The sequence below is a fragment of the Lycium ferocissimum genome, chromosome 10, assembly GCF_029784015.1.
Source record: "Lycium ferocissimum isolate CSIRO_LF1 chromosome 10, AGI_CSIRO_Lferr_CH_V1, whole genome shotgun sequence".
NCBI lineage: Eukaryota > Viridiplantae > Streptophyta > Magnoliopsida > Solanales > Solanaceae > Lycium > Lycium ferocissimum.
The window spans coordinates 21,564,319-21,580,585 of record NC_081351.1 but is presented as its reverse complement, the minus strand read 5'-3'; the positions used below and the strand labels follow the sequence as shown (position 1 = coordinate 21,580,585).

The window sequence follows — 16,267 nt, the reverse complement described above, 5'->3', positions numbered from 1 at the left end:
CAATATAATGACTTAGAAAACAATGATATAATTTATTTATTCATAAAACATGTAATATACCAGTGGAGAAAGTTGAATAATTGGCTAGCTAGAAAGAAAGACGTTACTCACATGAATCAATGTTGAAGATAAGGATATCTAGAGGCCAGAAAGGCAACCGTTGACATATCAAACCTAACCACTACATGAAAGTTACCTACAAATTAGGCCGAACCCATTAATTTTAGTCCAAATTCTGTATTTATATTAAGAGATCCATTAAATATGTACGAAAAATATTCAAAACACAATTACTAACATCTTATGTCATTATCATAGAATTTAGAACTCATAAAATTTAAATTCTGGCTCTGTCTTTGTTAGTAGGGAGCACTTTCAGAGGTGAAGCTACAACAAGGGAAGGGTGATCAGTTGGGACATTTCAAAAACTTACATTATATTTGAACATATATATGTTAAATTTTGTACATATATATGTTAAATCTTGAACATCCTTCACGAAATTTCTAACTTTGCCGTGAGTGCTTTACCTTAAATATGGAACTTTTCGGCATGAATCTAAATTAATTGAATTCCATAGCAGATATTGAATACCTAGTGGGAAACAAAAACGGAAAGCACTATATATATATAGACTCACAAGAAACCTCTTCAAGTACACTTCACTTTTTTGCTTTATACATCTTTCATTCATATAATTTTTAAAGTTCATTACGTTGAAGTCCAAATCCATCCTCCCTTATTTAAAACTTCTTCAATATCAATCTTCCACTTTTTATCTTATGCAAAACCGTTGACTTTCAAAATCTTTAGACCATTTCCATTTGTTCTAAACATCATGGCTAATAACCAAACCAAAACCACAAACACAATAACACCCTCAAGATCATCATGAATGCTACAGCCAATGGCCCGGACCCGAATTCCTTAGGCAACAACGGGTTCCACGGATCCCAAAACATCGGATCATTCGCGTATGGCATCGGAGTCTCTGCTGGTGTATTGTTATTGATAACAACAATCACCTTGACGTCCTACTTTTGTACAAGACATCAAACGATAGTCCCACCTCAGAGGAGGCGGAGGAATAGTAATAATAATAACGAGGATTTAGCACAAGTAGCAGAGGTGGTCGTGGACGTGGAAGTGGGGCTTGATGAGGAAACTCTATTGAGTTTTCCAAAGTTATTGTATTCAGAAGCTTCTAAGAATATTCACAAGGATTCAACAGCTACAGCGAGTACTTGTTGTTCAATTTGTTTGGCTGATTACAAGAATACTGACATGTTAAGGCTATTGCCTGATTGTGGACATTTGTTTCATTTGAAGTGTGTGGATCCATGGCTGAGGTTACATCCAACTTGTCCTGTTTGTAGAACTTCTCCATTGCCAACACCACAATCTACTCCTCTGGCTGAAGTTGTTCCTTTCGCAACTAGACCTATTGGATAGAGCGACAATCAAATTCAACTTTTTTGGGGGGTTTTTTTTTGTTTGGTGTCTGGTATTTGTTTTGGGATCCGATTAATCTGGATTTGCAGGTGAAATAGCGCTCACTGACCACTTTTCAGCCTTGTCGTTTGAAAAATAACCACACCCTTTGTTCGAGTAGTTTTTTCTTCGGCAAGTTACCTGAGGCCTTTTCATTTTTGAGTTATGGAGTTTCACCTGTGAAATTTGAAATTTTCACAATGATTGAAAAGTGGCAATCTATGAATTTCATTTGAATTTGCGCGAGAAAGTCCTGCTTTGGGAGTAAAGCGATCTCTAACTAAGGTGACTCCATTCTCAGGGCTCAAACACAGAACTTTTGATATTTTTTTCATCTTTTATGTAAACTGTAGATTAGTGTATCCTTTCTTCTACAAATTTATATGTATAATATGTCATTGAAAGAAAAAGTTTTCTTCTATTGCCAATTTTTTTTTTCCGGATTCTTTGTATAATCTACCTCACGTTTACCTTCTTGAAGCTAGGGCAAGGGTCAGAAAGACATTGATAGATGTTTAAGGAAGATATTTATTTGATGTCTTATAAGTTGTAAAAGTAATTTTGAGATATAGTAATTTTGAGATATACTGCTGTGCAAGCACAATTACTTTTTTTCATCTTCTTTTTTCTCCTTTTTTTCTTTTGGCGTGCAGCTTAATTATTTATCTATAAAATCAATTTCAACACAAAAAAACTATATTTCACCACACTTAATGCTTATCAATTACTATTAATTAGCTAAGTCAAACGGACTCTAAAGCAATAATCAAGGGTGAAAGTCACTCCACATAAAACATGTGTCGGGAGAAAATATTTCAACAAAAAAACTATAGTTGAAAGCATGACATTGAAAGGTTATTATTCACAACACAATCTATGGGGGAAAATAGTCAAATAATATTCCGTAACCTAATTTCGCCGGAAATAAGAAAAAAGAAGAAGCAATATTCTCATAGACAAAGGCGGAACTTTGTAGAGTTGAAGGTTTCAATTGAATTTCCTTCCTCGATAATTATACAAGATAAATAAAGCAAAAACTAACCCTTTCAATAGTTCAGTAAGTATTAACTGTCAATTGCTGGAAATAAGAAAAACGAAGAACCCAATATTCTCATAGATAAGGGCAGAACTAAGTAGAGTTAAGGTTTCAATTAGATTTCCTTCATCGAAAAATTATACAATGTAAATAACGCAATAATAAAAACAACTCTTTCTATTATATATTAAGTATAAACAAATTGTCTATTCAAACTGTGACATTCTAGTATTATTATTATTACTCTAAAATCTCCTAAATTCCTGATTCCGCTACTACCGACAAACTTAACCATTCCTTTGGAATAATGTCATGGAATTTTTTTAGGGTAGTATCAGAATTTCTCTTTGAAAACCCTGTTTCTTGATCCTTTGAATATTCAACAATAGATAGAGTCAAATCAGTACAAGGCAATTGCTCTTTTCGCTTTGGTGAGATCAAATCAAAATCTCTGTTCAAGATCACAGCTTCTTCTTCTTGCTTCATGTTTCTTAGTAATTTTGAGAAAACAAAGTGTAATGAGAAGAATTCTTTCAAGGCCCCTATTTGTAGAGATTGATTATGGTTTTTTGTTTCCTATTTTGAATTGGAGAAGGAGAATAACATTTTGCTTCCTATTCCATATCAAAGTTGGATTTTAAAGGAGGAAATTCATTAATAAAAGAGAAAAGAAATCAAAAGAAAATGTGTTAAATTTTTTTTTAAAAAGAATGCTATAATAAAATCAGTGTTGTAAATACTTGTCTGTTGTTTACACCAATTGAATAGATGCATGCCATCTATTTATATACGCTTATATTACTTAACTGAACACTATAAAAGTGCTTAAAAGCTATTTTGGCTTAAAAACACCTAAAATAAGTCAATCCAAACAGGCGATAAGTGACTTATAGCCTATTTGGCCAAGCTTATTTTTCCCCAAAAGTACTTTTTTTTTTTTCAATAAGTTTTTATTTTAAAAAAAGTGAGGTGTTTGGCCAAGTTTTTGGGAGAAAATAAATGCTTCTGGGAAGTAGCACAAACAGTTTTTCAGAAGCTAAAAAAAAAAATAGCTTTTGCCCAAAAGTATTTTTTTTCAAAAGCACTTTTGAGAAAATTACACTTATAAGTACTTTTTAAAAGCTTGGCAATTGCTACTCAAAAGTGCTTTTAAAATTAATTGGCCAAACACAAACTGCTTTTCTCCAAAAATATTTTTTTGAAAAGTACATTTGAAAAAAAAAACACTTTTCAGAATAAGCTAATTTTAGAAGTTTGGCCAAACAGGTTATCAATCATGATAAATTGAGTTGATTTAGTATAAACATCCGGTGCTAATAAATATTTTCTATGATAATATGTCTTAATTCTAAATAAGTTGAAACTGACTATATGAATCATCATAACATCTTCCTCCATATAAATTTAACTCATGTCATCTTTGTACCATATTTAAAAGAATGCTAAATGAATAAAATTATGAAAATTATCAGAGTATGACTTTACTGAGTAAAATCAGTATTTTCCTCCTTTAATTATTTTTAAAAAATAACCACACCCTTTAATCGAGTAGTTTTTTCTTCGGCAAGTTGCCTAGGCCTATGCATTTTTGAGTTCTGAAGTTTTACCTGTGAAGTTTGAAATTCCATGATGGTGGCTATTTTTCAATTACAATGGCTGAAAAGTGGCAATCTGTGAATTTTATTCGAATTTGCGCGAGAAAATCCCGCTTTGGGAGAAAAGTGAATTTCCTTTTGGCGTGCAGCTTAATTACTTAGCTATAAAATCAATTTCAACCCAAAAAATTATATTTCAACACTTAGTGATTATCAACTACTATTAATTAGCTAATCCAAACAGGTTCTAAAGCGATGATTAATCAAGAGCATAAAACATGTGTCAGGAAAAAAGATTTTATCAAAAAATTTATAGTTGAAAGCATGACATTGAAACGTTATATTTCACAACACAATCTATGGGGAAAAATTGTTAAATTCCGTAACCTAATTTTGCCGGAAATAAGAAAAGGGAAGAAGTAATATTCTCATAGACAAAGGCGGAACTATGCAGAGTTGAAGGTTTCAATTGAATTTCCTTCGTCGAAAAATTATACGGGATAAATAAAGCAAAAACTAACTCTTTCAATTTTATAGTAAGTATTAACATTGAAATTGTAACACTGTAACCTTATTTCGCCACAAATAAGAAAAAGGAAGAAGCAATATTCTCAAGGGCGGAACTACGTAGAGTTAAGGTTTCAATTGAATTTTCTTCATCGATAAAATTATACAAGTTTAAATAACGCAAAAAAAAAAAAAAAAAAACTACTCTTTTGATTATATATTAAGTATAAACTGTGATTCAAACTGTGATGTTCTAGTATAATTATTACTCTAAATCTCCTGCATAAATTCCTTATTCCGCTACTGCCGACAAACTTAACCATTCCTTTGGATGATGTCCTGGAATTTTTTGAGGGTAGTATCAGAATTCCTCTTTGAAAACCTTGCTTCTTGATTCTCTGAATATCCAGATATACATAGAGTCAAATCAGTACAAGGCAACTGCTCTTTCTTATTTTCTTTTTTCCCTTTCTCAGCCAAATTACTCAAAATCACATCTTCTTCTTCTTGCTTCATGTTTGTTAGTAATTTTCTGAAAAGTGTGTAATGAGAAGAATTCTTTGGAGGCCCCTATATGTAGAGATTAATTATGGTTTTTTGTGTCCTATTTGAATTGGAGAAAGAGAATAGCATTTAGCTTCCTATTCCATATCACAGTTGGATTTTAAAGGAGGAAATTCATTAATAAAAGAGAAAAGAAATCAAAAGGTAACGTATTTTTGAAAAAAAAAGGATGCTAAGACAAAATGAATGTTGTAAATACTTGTTTGTTGTTTACATCAATCCAATAGATGCATGTCATCTGTTTATATACACATATATTACTTAATCATGAGTAGTCCATGCTTATTTAACTATATTAAGTCACTTAATTATAATAATTGAGGTTGATTAGTATAAACATCCGGTGCTAATAAATATTTTCCATGATAATATGTCTTAATCCTAAATAAGTTGGAAACGATTATATGAATCATCAAACATCTTTCTCCATCTAAATTTAACTCATGTCATCTTTGTACCAAATTTAAAAGAATGCTAAACGAGTAAAATTATGAAAATAATTAGCGTGTGACTTTACTGAGTAAAATTAGGAAAGTAATTAAAGTATTTTCCTCCTTTAATTATTTTTGAAAAATATCCACACCCTTTAATCAAGTTGTTTTTCTTCGGCAAGTTGCCTGAGGCCTATGCATTTTTGAGTTATGAAGTTTTACTGTGAAGTTTGAAATTCCATGACGGTGGCTATTTTTCAGTTATAATGACTGAAGTGTGGCAATCTGTGAATTTTATTCGAATTTGCATGAGGAAGTCTCGCTTTGGGAGTAAAGCGATCTCTAACGAAGATGACTTCATTCTCAAGACTCGAACCCTGAACTTTTGATACTTTTCTCATCTTTTATGTAATCTGTAGATTAACACTATCTCCTGTCTTCCTTTAAATTTATATGTATAACATGTCATCGAAAGAAAAGGTTTCTTCTACGGCCATTTTTTTTTTGGACTCCTTATATAATTTAGGGAAAAGGCTCAAATATGTCATCGAACTATCAGAAAAGGTTCATTCATGTCACTCGTTAATAGTTGGGCTCAAAAATGCCACCGTTGTTACCATTTTGGGTCATATATGCCATTAGTCACTAACAGAACTCTACTACTACCAGATTTTACCACGTGGCATTATCTAAGCCATTCATTTTATGAGTGGCATATATGAGCCATTTCGTAGTTCAGTGACATATTTGAGCCTTTTCTCAATTCCTATATAAATCTCCATCTTTTCTAATTTTATGTAACAAGCTTATATGGACAAGTTTATCCCTTATACTAATAACTTTTTCATTTTACATGGAAAAACTATTGTCTCTTATTTAATAGGATTATAAATCTAATCTTATATATATCCTTCACAATTTTACCTACTTTATGGCTCTTTAAAAAGATTAAAAATAAATAAAATTTATTTAAGAAAAAAAAGAGACATATTTAAAAGAAAGTACACTAATGAGGTATAAATGGGTATGGAGAGTTACATATGAGTGAAATTAGGGGTGTTAATAGTGGTAGGGAGAAGGCTCAAATTTGTCACACTCATATGTAATTTTCATACCCATCTCACCTCATTACTATACTCTCTTTTAAACCCGTCTCTTTTTTTCTTAAACAAATTTTATATTTTTTTAGATCTTTTTAAAGAGTCATAAAGTCGTGAAAATTATGAATGATGTAGAATAGGATTAGATTCATAATATAACTAAATAAGAGAGTATGTAGTTTTTCCATGTAAAATAATAATGTTATTAGTATAAGGGACAAACTTGTCCTTATAAGCTTGTTACATAAAATTAGAAAAGATGGAGATTTATATAGGAATTGGGAAAAGGCTCAAATATGCCACTGAACTACGAAACGACTCATATATGCCACTCGTAAAATGAAGGGTTTAGATAATGTCATGTGACAAAATATTGTAGTAGTAGAGTTCTGTTAGTGAATAATAAATGGCGGTGGCATTTTTTAGCCCAACTATTAACGAGTGGCATGAATGGGCCTTTTCTAATAGTTCAATGGCATATTTAAGCCTTTTTCCCATAACCTACCTCACATTTCCCTATTTCTCTTAAAGCCATGATGTTTATTTGATATCTTATAAGTTGTAAAAATAATTTTGAGGCTATTCTGCTATGCAAGCACAATTACTTTTTTTCATCTTCTTTTTTTTAATTTTTCTATTTGTGTGCAGCTTAATTATTTATCTATAAAATCAATTTCAACACAAAAGTCTATATTTCAACAATTAATGATTATCAACTACCATATTAATTAGCTAATCCAAACGGACTCTAAAGCTATAATCAAGAGTGAAAAGTCACTCCACATAAAACATGTGTCAGGAGAAAAGATTTCAACAAAAAAATAATAGTTGAAAGCATGACATCACAATCTATGGAGAAAAATTGTTAAATTCTGTAACCTAATGTTGCTGGAAATAAGAAAAAGGAAGAAGCAATAGTCTCATAGACAAAGGCGGAACTATGTAGAGTTGAAGTTTTCAATTGAATTTCCTTCGTCAAAAAAATTATATAGGATAAATAACGCCAAAACTAACTCTTTCACTTTTATAGTAAGTATTAACTGTCGATTGAAACTATAACATTGTAATCTAATTTTCCGGAAATAAGAAAAATGAAGAAGCAATATTCTCATAGACAAGGGCGGAACTATGTAGAGTTAAGGTTTTAATTGAATTTCCTTCATCAAAAAGTCATACATTTAAAATAACACAAAAAACAAAAACTCTTTTGATTATATTTTAAGTATAAACTGTCGATTCAAACTGTGACATTCTAGTATTATTATTACTCTAAATCTCCTGCATAAATTCCTTATTCCGCTACTACCGACAAACTCAACCATTCCTTTGGAACAATGTCATGGAATTTTTTGAGGGTAGTATCAGAATTCCTCTTTGAAAACCCTGCTTCTTGATTCTCTGAATATTCAGCAATAGATAGAGTCAAATCAGTACAAGGCAATTGCTGTTTTTGCTTTGGCGAGACCAAATCAAAATCTCTGTTCAAGATCACAGCTTCTTCTTCTTGCTTCATGTTTGTTACGTAGTAATATGAGAAAACAGTGTGTAATGGGAAGAATTCTTTCGAGGCCCCTATTTGTAGAGATTAATTATGGTTTTTTGTTTCCTATTTTGAATAGAAGGAGAATAGCATTTACATTTAGCTTCCTATTCCATATCAAAGTTGGACTTTAAAGGAGGAAATTTTCATTAATAAAAGAGAAAAGAAATTAAAAGGAAACGTACGATAAAATCAATGTTGTAAATGTTTGTTTATTGTTTTATACCAATCGGATAGATGCATGCCATCTATTTATATACGCTTATATTACTTAATCATGATTAGTCCAGGCTTATTTTCGCTATATTAAGTCACTTATTTTGATATTATTATTCATGATTGTAAAAGCATTCATGTGTGACTTTACTTCTATTTCTTTGTCTTTTTTCAAAAGATTAGCGAACCAAAGGTGCCCATCTGTTAACTCGAGCTTCGGGTTCTATGTCTGATGCTATGGAGTGGATACTAGATCCCCCACCTTTGATGCATAATGTAATCAACTTTGATTTGATTAATAAATGATCAGAATGCCTTTTTCAAAACAAAAAAAAAAAATCATAATAAATTGAGTTGGTTTAATACAAATATCAGGTGTTTAATAAGTATTTTCCATGATTATATGTCTTAATCCTAAATAAGTTGGAATCAATTATATGAATCATCGGAATATATTTCTCCATTTAAATTTAACTCATGTCGTCTTTGTACCAAATTTAAAAGAATGCTAAATGAGTAAAATTATGAAAATTAATAGAGTATGACTTTACTGAGCAACATATGTGTTTTTGAATATATTAGTCTCTATGCATCTTTTAATATCATTAAATTTCAGTATGTCGGATTTATATAAAAGTAAATGAACTAATACTGTTTATATTATTATGGACTCAATTTTGATTCTAAAAAGAAAAAGAGGGTTTAAGCAAAAAAAAAAAAAAAAAAAAAAAAGAAAGAAAGAAAGAGGGTAACTATATAATACTATAAGTTATATATTTGTACTATTATAAAAGCACGATTTCAAAAACAAAATATTAATCTACTCTTTGTTATCGTTTAGAAGAACAGATTTTTCATAGGCAAAGTTGTTATTTTAAAAGCAAATACGATTGCTTCTTCCTACATGAACTTGTCACTTTCGAAGAAGGAATTAGATTGTGTTCTGAGTACGAAAATTCCTAGGCTTGTGTAAATAATAAAAAATATTTCTGAAATTCCAGATTTAAATAAAAGAAGAAAATATTTTTGCAAGAAGTCGAATAATCTCCAATTCTTAAATCCTACAATAATTAAAGGAGGAAATACTTTCTCAAAGCTAGATATTACACAAATCCTTTAAAGTCCATCCTAGATGCTCAAAGCTAGAAATTACACATCTTAGCCTTGCTCATGATTTGCTTCCTTTTTCTAAAGGGAACCTAGTCTCTGTGACTGCATTCCACAAATTATTCCTGCTGTTCTCTCAGGCCTCAGGGTTGCAAGTCAATCTGAACAAATGTTCAGTGTACTTTGGAGGAGTTACACAAGGTGAAAGAGACATAATTCTACAACATCTAGGATATATACATGGAGAGTGTCCTTTCAAGTATTTAGGTATCCCATTATCTATTAAAAAGCTGACTATAGTACAATGGCAACTATTGATTGAGAAGATTGTTAAGGGAGTGTCATTATGGACTACTAAGAAGTTGTCCTATGCAGGAAGGATGCAATTGGTTCAAAGTGTCCTTTTGGCATTCAAGCCTACTGGCTCGGTTGTTTATCTGTAGGAGCTATGTATGGTCTGAAGTTAACACAATTACTAAAAGGGAAGTCTGAACATGCTAGAATCTTTAGAAAGTTATGTGTTGACTGAAAGGAATATGAGGATCTTTGAAAAGAGTAGAGAAGTTGAAAGCCCTGCTTGAGAAATAGCCTACACCTGCAATGTTCGAGCTAAACCTGGCCTTAGAAACCTTGTCCTGAACTACCAATTTTGATTCTTTTGCGCAGCTTTTTTATTTTTTTATTTTATAGCAATAGGTTGTTTGTAGAACTTCTCCATTGCCAACAGCCCAACACCACAATCCACTCCTCTGGCTGAAGTTGTTCCTTTGGCAACTAGACCTATTGGATAAAGTGCATTCAAATTCAATGTTTTTTAGTGTTTGGTTTCTGTTTTTGGGCTCGGTTAGTCCAAATTTGGGGGCGAAATAGCGTATGCTTGCCAGTTTTTTATCCTATTATTGTAACATAGTTACTGTAATGGAGTTTTAAGTTCACACGTGAAACTCTAGGACATTATCAAGGAGTTTCACCTGTGAAATTTGAAACTCCATAGCAGTGACTATTTCTCAATTACAAGGGCTGAAAAGTGGCTATTTGTGAATTATTTTATGCGGATTTGCGCAGAAAAGTCTTGTTTTGGAGGTGAAGCGCCCTCTACAAAGGCAAATTCTGAGGGCTCGAACATAATACTTTCGATTTTTTTTTTCTTCTTTTATGTATACTGTAGATTAATTATCTAGTTTTTTTCTTCTAAATTCACATGTATAACATGTCATTGAAACAAAAAGTTTTCTTCTATGTCCAAATTTTTTGTTTTTGTTTTGGATTCTTTATATAATCTGCCTCATTTTTCTCTATGATCTCATGAAGCTAGAGTAAAGGTCAGAAAAGACATTGATAGATGTTTAAGGAAGATGTATTATTTCATGTCGCTAAGTAATTTTGAGGCTATACTGATATGCAAGCACAATTACTTTTTTACATCATCTTTTTCCTTTTTTCTTTCAGGGCGTGCAATTTAATTGCTTATTTATAAAATTAACTTCAACACTAAAAATACTTTTCAGCACCTAATATGTATCAACTACTACTAATTTGCTAATCCAAATGGACTCTTAAGCTATTATCAAGGGTGAAAGTTCACTCCACATAAGACGTGTAGGAGGAAAAGATTTCTACAAAAAATCTATAGTTGAAAGCATGACGGTGAAAGGTTATTCACAATGCATACAATTCCTCTATAGGGGGAAATTGTTAAATTCAGTAACCTAATTCCCCCCCCCCCCCCCCCCCCCCCCAAAAAAAGTGAAAAAAAAGAAAGAAAGAAAGAAGGGAAGCAACAATATTCTCATAGTCAAGGGCGAACTATGTGCAGTTGGGTGTTCAATTGAATCCCTTCATCAAAAATTATGTAGTTAATAGCGCAAACAAATGAAAACTCTCCATTGTATATAAAGTATAAACTGCCGCTTCAATGTGTGACATTTTAGTATTATTATTATTTTAAATCTCGACATAAATTTTTTATTCCGCTGTTACTATTGATAAACTTAGCCATTCCTTTGGTAGGTTGTAATGGAATTTTTTTATGATAGTATCAGCCATAGACAAAGTCAAATCAGTAGAAGACAATTGCTTTATTCTCGATGATGAACCAAATTCCCCTTCTCAAAATCTACTTCTTCTTCAAGGTTCGAATCAAATTCAGCGACCACACTTTTAATCCCTTTCTTCTTTCCTTTTTGCCCTTCTACAGAAAAATTATATAATATAATTTGTATCTAAATATGTAATTTAAATTTTTGGTGAATAGTGTTCAACTGACCATGTTTAATGCATCTTTATATTTCTCCTACTATGCTTTTCGTTTACCGTTTAGTTCAATTGTACTTCTTTTTTTTCTTGCAAACAAGAAGGGGAAAAAAGGGAGATTTGAATCTCTATTTTTCTGCTTTCCTCTTTTCTGCTTTCTTGCTCATGCCAATGCCTAACAAAACAGTCAAGAAAGTTGTATGGATAAGCAGAACATCAGCCACTACGACTTCCAACAAATGATTGATGCGCTGAAAAGATTTCAACAAACAATTTATAATAGAAAGCTGACAAGGAAAGGTATCATAGCTCGATGCATACAATTCCTCTATAGGAAGAAAAAACAAAAAAGAAATTGCTAAATTCCGTAACCTAATTTCTCCGAAAATAAGAAAAAGGAAGAAGCAATATTCTCATAAACAAGGGAAGAACTATGTAGAGTTGAATGTTTCAGTTAAATTTCCTTCTTCGGCAAAATTATACAAGATAAATAAAACAAAAACAGACTCTTTCTATTCTATAGTACGTATTAACTGTCGATTCGAAACTTTGACATTCTAGTATTATATTATTTTAAAATCTCCGACATAAATTTCTGATTCCGCTACTATCGACAAACTTAGCCATTCCATTGGAAGTTTATCATGGAACTTTTTCATGATAGTATTAGAATTCCTCTTTGAAACCCCTTTACTTCTTTCTAAGCCTTGAGCGAAAATTTCGTATTCAGATATAGATAGACTCAAATCAGTAGAAGGCAATTGCTTTATTCTCGACGATGAAGCAAATTCGCCTTCAGGAAATTCACTTCTTCTCTGTTCTTCTTCGATGTTCGAAATCAAATTAAGTGTCTCACATTCATGCTCCTTCTTCTTTTCTTTTTTCCCTTTCGCGGCGAATTTACTCAGCCATTTTCGCTTTGGCGAGACAAAATCAATATCTTTGTTCAAAATTACAGCTTCTTCTTTATCTGTTAAATAAGTAGAAGGCAATTGCTTTGTTGTTCTCCGTACCCCACTTGTGAGATTAAACTGAGTATGTTGTTGTTGTTGTAGTAATGGCTTTGTTCTTGACGATGAAGCAAATTCGTCTTCACAAGATTTTCTACTTCTTCGTTCTTCTTCTTCAATGTTCGAAATCAAATTAAGTGTCTCACCTTCATGCTTTTTCTTCTTTTCTTTTTGCTCTTTTACGGAGAAATTACACGTTGATTTTCGTTTTCGCGAGACTGATTTGGAATCTTTGTTCAACATAACAGCTTCTTCTTCTTCTTCTTCTTCGTCGTCGTCATCTGTTAAATCGATGATGTGATTTTCTGATGAGAGTGGAAATAAGGACAATGTGTATGAAGGTGGTGGTGATTGTTCATGCGCCATGTTTGTTGTAGTAACTAGTAGTAGTAATTTTGGAGAGAAAAAAAAAACAGTGTAATGAGATTTGAGAATAATTCTCTAAGACTCCTTTTTATAGAGCTTAATTATGGTTTATCTTTCCTATTTTGCATTGGAGAAGGAGATTAGCATTTAGTTTTTCGAATTCAAGAAAAACAGAATTTAGCTTCCTATTCCAAATGAAATTTGGATTTGATGAAACATTAAACGAAAAGGAAAGGAAGAAAACGTGTTAAAACCTTAAAAGGATGCTACATGAGATATTTTTTTGTTATGTTGAAACCTAACTAAAAAAAATAGAAATTTCATAAGCTATATGGCTTAATTACGGTAGGAGGAAAAACTTTATTTTCTTGAGTGTGTTTTTTCAAATTAGCAAAAAAAAAAAAAAAAAAAAAAAACCAACTTTGTGACCTTTATTTGCTAAAAGGCCAGCATTAGTTTGCGTCCCGTTAGATATGTTTAATAGTGATGTCGTTAACTTCAAGAAATTATATACAATCTTTAATAATATCTCTAAGAGGGTTATACTGTATATCCTCCTCTTTGATAAAAATTGACAGTAATTAGAGCATATTTCTACTTCTAGTTCTTTATATCACATTTCTTTTCCTAATTTTAATCCTTGTTTGATAACAGAAATTTTAGCTTCCTATTCCATATTGGAATTGGAGAATAACAGCATTTAGATTCCCGTTCCGAATGAAATTTGGAAAGGAAGAAACACATTAAACAAAAAGGAAAGAAAAAAACGTGCAAATAGTTTTAAAAGGATGCTAAATGAGGATTAATTTTTGTTACACTGAAAAAATCTAACTAAAAAAACTCAATTACTACATGAGCTACATAGGTTAAGCTTGACTTGAAAAATTCTATTTTCTGGAATGTTTTTCTTCCGAGTAACAAATCTTTGTCATATTTGTGACCTTCATTTGTTGAAAACCTACATATCTACGCATTAGTTCGTGTCCCGTCAAATATGTTGAATAGTTGCCTTGTTAACTTCAAGCATTTATGATCTTTAATGACATCGTAAGATGGTGGTACTGTATATCCTCCCTTTTGATAAATTTGACATCAAGTAGATAGTATGTTTCTATTTCTAGTTTTTTATACCCATTCGTTTTGCTAATTTCAATCCTTGTATACGATAATTCATAGTGGCTTAAAATGAATTTTAACTGATCCCATCAGCCACGCTCTTTGGACATTTCTTAAAATCCCTCAAAAAGCAGCATTTTTTAGTTTGATTCTTGATATTTCTTAAAACCTAACTAAGAAATAAGATATTTTTTGTTATGTTGAAACCTAACTAAAAAAAATAGAAATTTCACAAGCTATATGGCTTAAGTGTGGTAGGAGAAAAAAACTTTATTTTCTTGAGTGTGTTTTTTCAAATTAGCAAAAAAAAAAAAAAAAAATAATATTGGGACCTTTATTTGCTAAAAAGCTATGCATTAGTTCGCGTCCTGTCACATATGTTTAATAGTGATGTCGTTAACTTCAAGAAAATATATACAATCTTTAATAATATCTCTAAGAAGGTGATACTTATATCCTCTTTGATAAAATTTGACAGTAATTAGAGCATATTTCTACTTCTAGATCTTTATATCTCATTTCTTTTGCTAATTTCAACCCTTTTGAGCTGCCTATTCCAGATTGGAATTGGAGAATAGCAGAAATTAGCTTCCGGTTCCGAATGAAATTTGGAAAGGAAGAAACACATTAAACAAAAAGGAAAGAAAAAAAAAATGAGGATTAATTTTTGTTACACTGAAAAAACCTAACTAAAAAAACTCAATTACTTCATGAGCTACATTGCTTAAGCTTGACTTGAAAAATTCGATTTTCTGGAATGTTTTTCTTCCGAGTAACAAATATTTTTCATGTTTGTGATCTTCATTTGCCGAAAATCTACAAATCTACGCATTAGTTCGCGTCCCGTCAAGTATGCTGAATAGTTGCCTTGTTAACTTCAAGCATTTACGATCTTTAATGATATCGCTAAGATGGTGGTACTATATATCCTCCCTTTTGATAAATTTGACATCAAGTAGACAATATGTTTTTATTTCTAGTTTTTTATACCCATTCGTTTTGCTAATTTCAATCCTTGTATATGATAATTCATAGTGGCTTAAAATAGGCTTTATTTTAACTGATCCCATCAGCCACGCTCTTTGGACATTTCTTAAAATCCCTCAAAAAGCAGCATTTTTAGTTTGATTCTTGATATTTCTTAAAACCTAACTAAGAAATAAGATATTTTTTGTTATGTTGAAACCTAACTAAAAAAAATAGAAATTTCACAAGCTATATGGCTTAAGTGTGGTAGGAGAAAAAACTTTATTTTCTTGAGTGTATTTTTTCAAATTAGCAACAAAAAAAATAAAAATATTGGGACCTTTATTTGCTAAAAAGCTACGCATTAGTTCGCGTCCTATCACATATGTTTAATAGTGTTGTCGTTAACTTCAAGAAAATATATACAATCTTTAATAATATCTCTAAGAAGGTGATACTTATATCCTCTTTGATAAAATTTGACAGTAATTAGAGCATATTTCTACTTCTAGATCTTTATATCTCATTTCTTTTGCTAATTTCAACCCTTGTTTGATAACAGAATTTGAGCTGCCTATTCCAGATTGGAATTGGAGAATAACAGAAATTAGCTTCCGGTTCCGAATGAAATTTGGAAAGGAAGAAACACATTAAACAAAAAGGAAAGAAAAAAAAAATGAGGATCAATTTTTGTTACACTGAAAAAACCTAACTAAAAAAACTCAATTACTTCATGAGCTACATTGCTTAGCTTGACTTGGAAAATTCTATTTTTTTCTGAAATGTTTTTCTTTAGACTAACAAATCTTTTTCATGTTTGTGACCTTCATTTGTCAAAATCTACAAATCTACGCATTAGTTCGGTCCCATCAAATATGTTGAATAGTTGCCTTGTTAACTTCAAGCATTTACGATCTTTATTGACATCGCTAAGATGGTGGTATGTATATCCTCCCTTTTGGTAAATTT

At 31.3% G+C, this 16,267-nt stretch overlaps 1 protein-coding gene across 1 annotated transcript; it reads left to right on the top strand.

Moving 5' to 3' along the window:
* Window positions 1-646: 646 nt before the first annotated feature.
* LOC132035190 (RING-H2 finger protein ATL70-like) lies at window positions 647-2,076 on the top strand. The gene has a single exon (XM_059425478.1). The coding sequence runs from the start codon at window positions 892-894 to the stop codon at window positions 1,450-1,452; it is 561 nt and encodes a 186-aa protein (XP_059281461.1). The 5' UTR covers window positions 647-891; the 3' UTR covers window positions 1,453-2,076.
* Window positions 2,077-16,267: the final 14,191 nt, after the last annotated feature.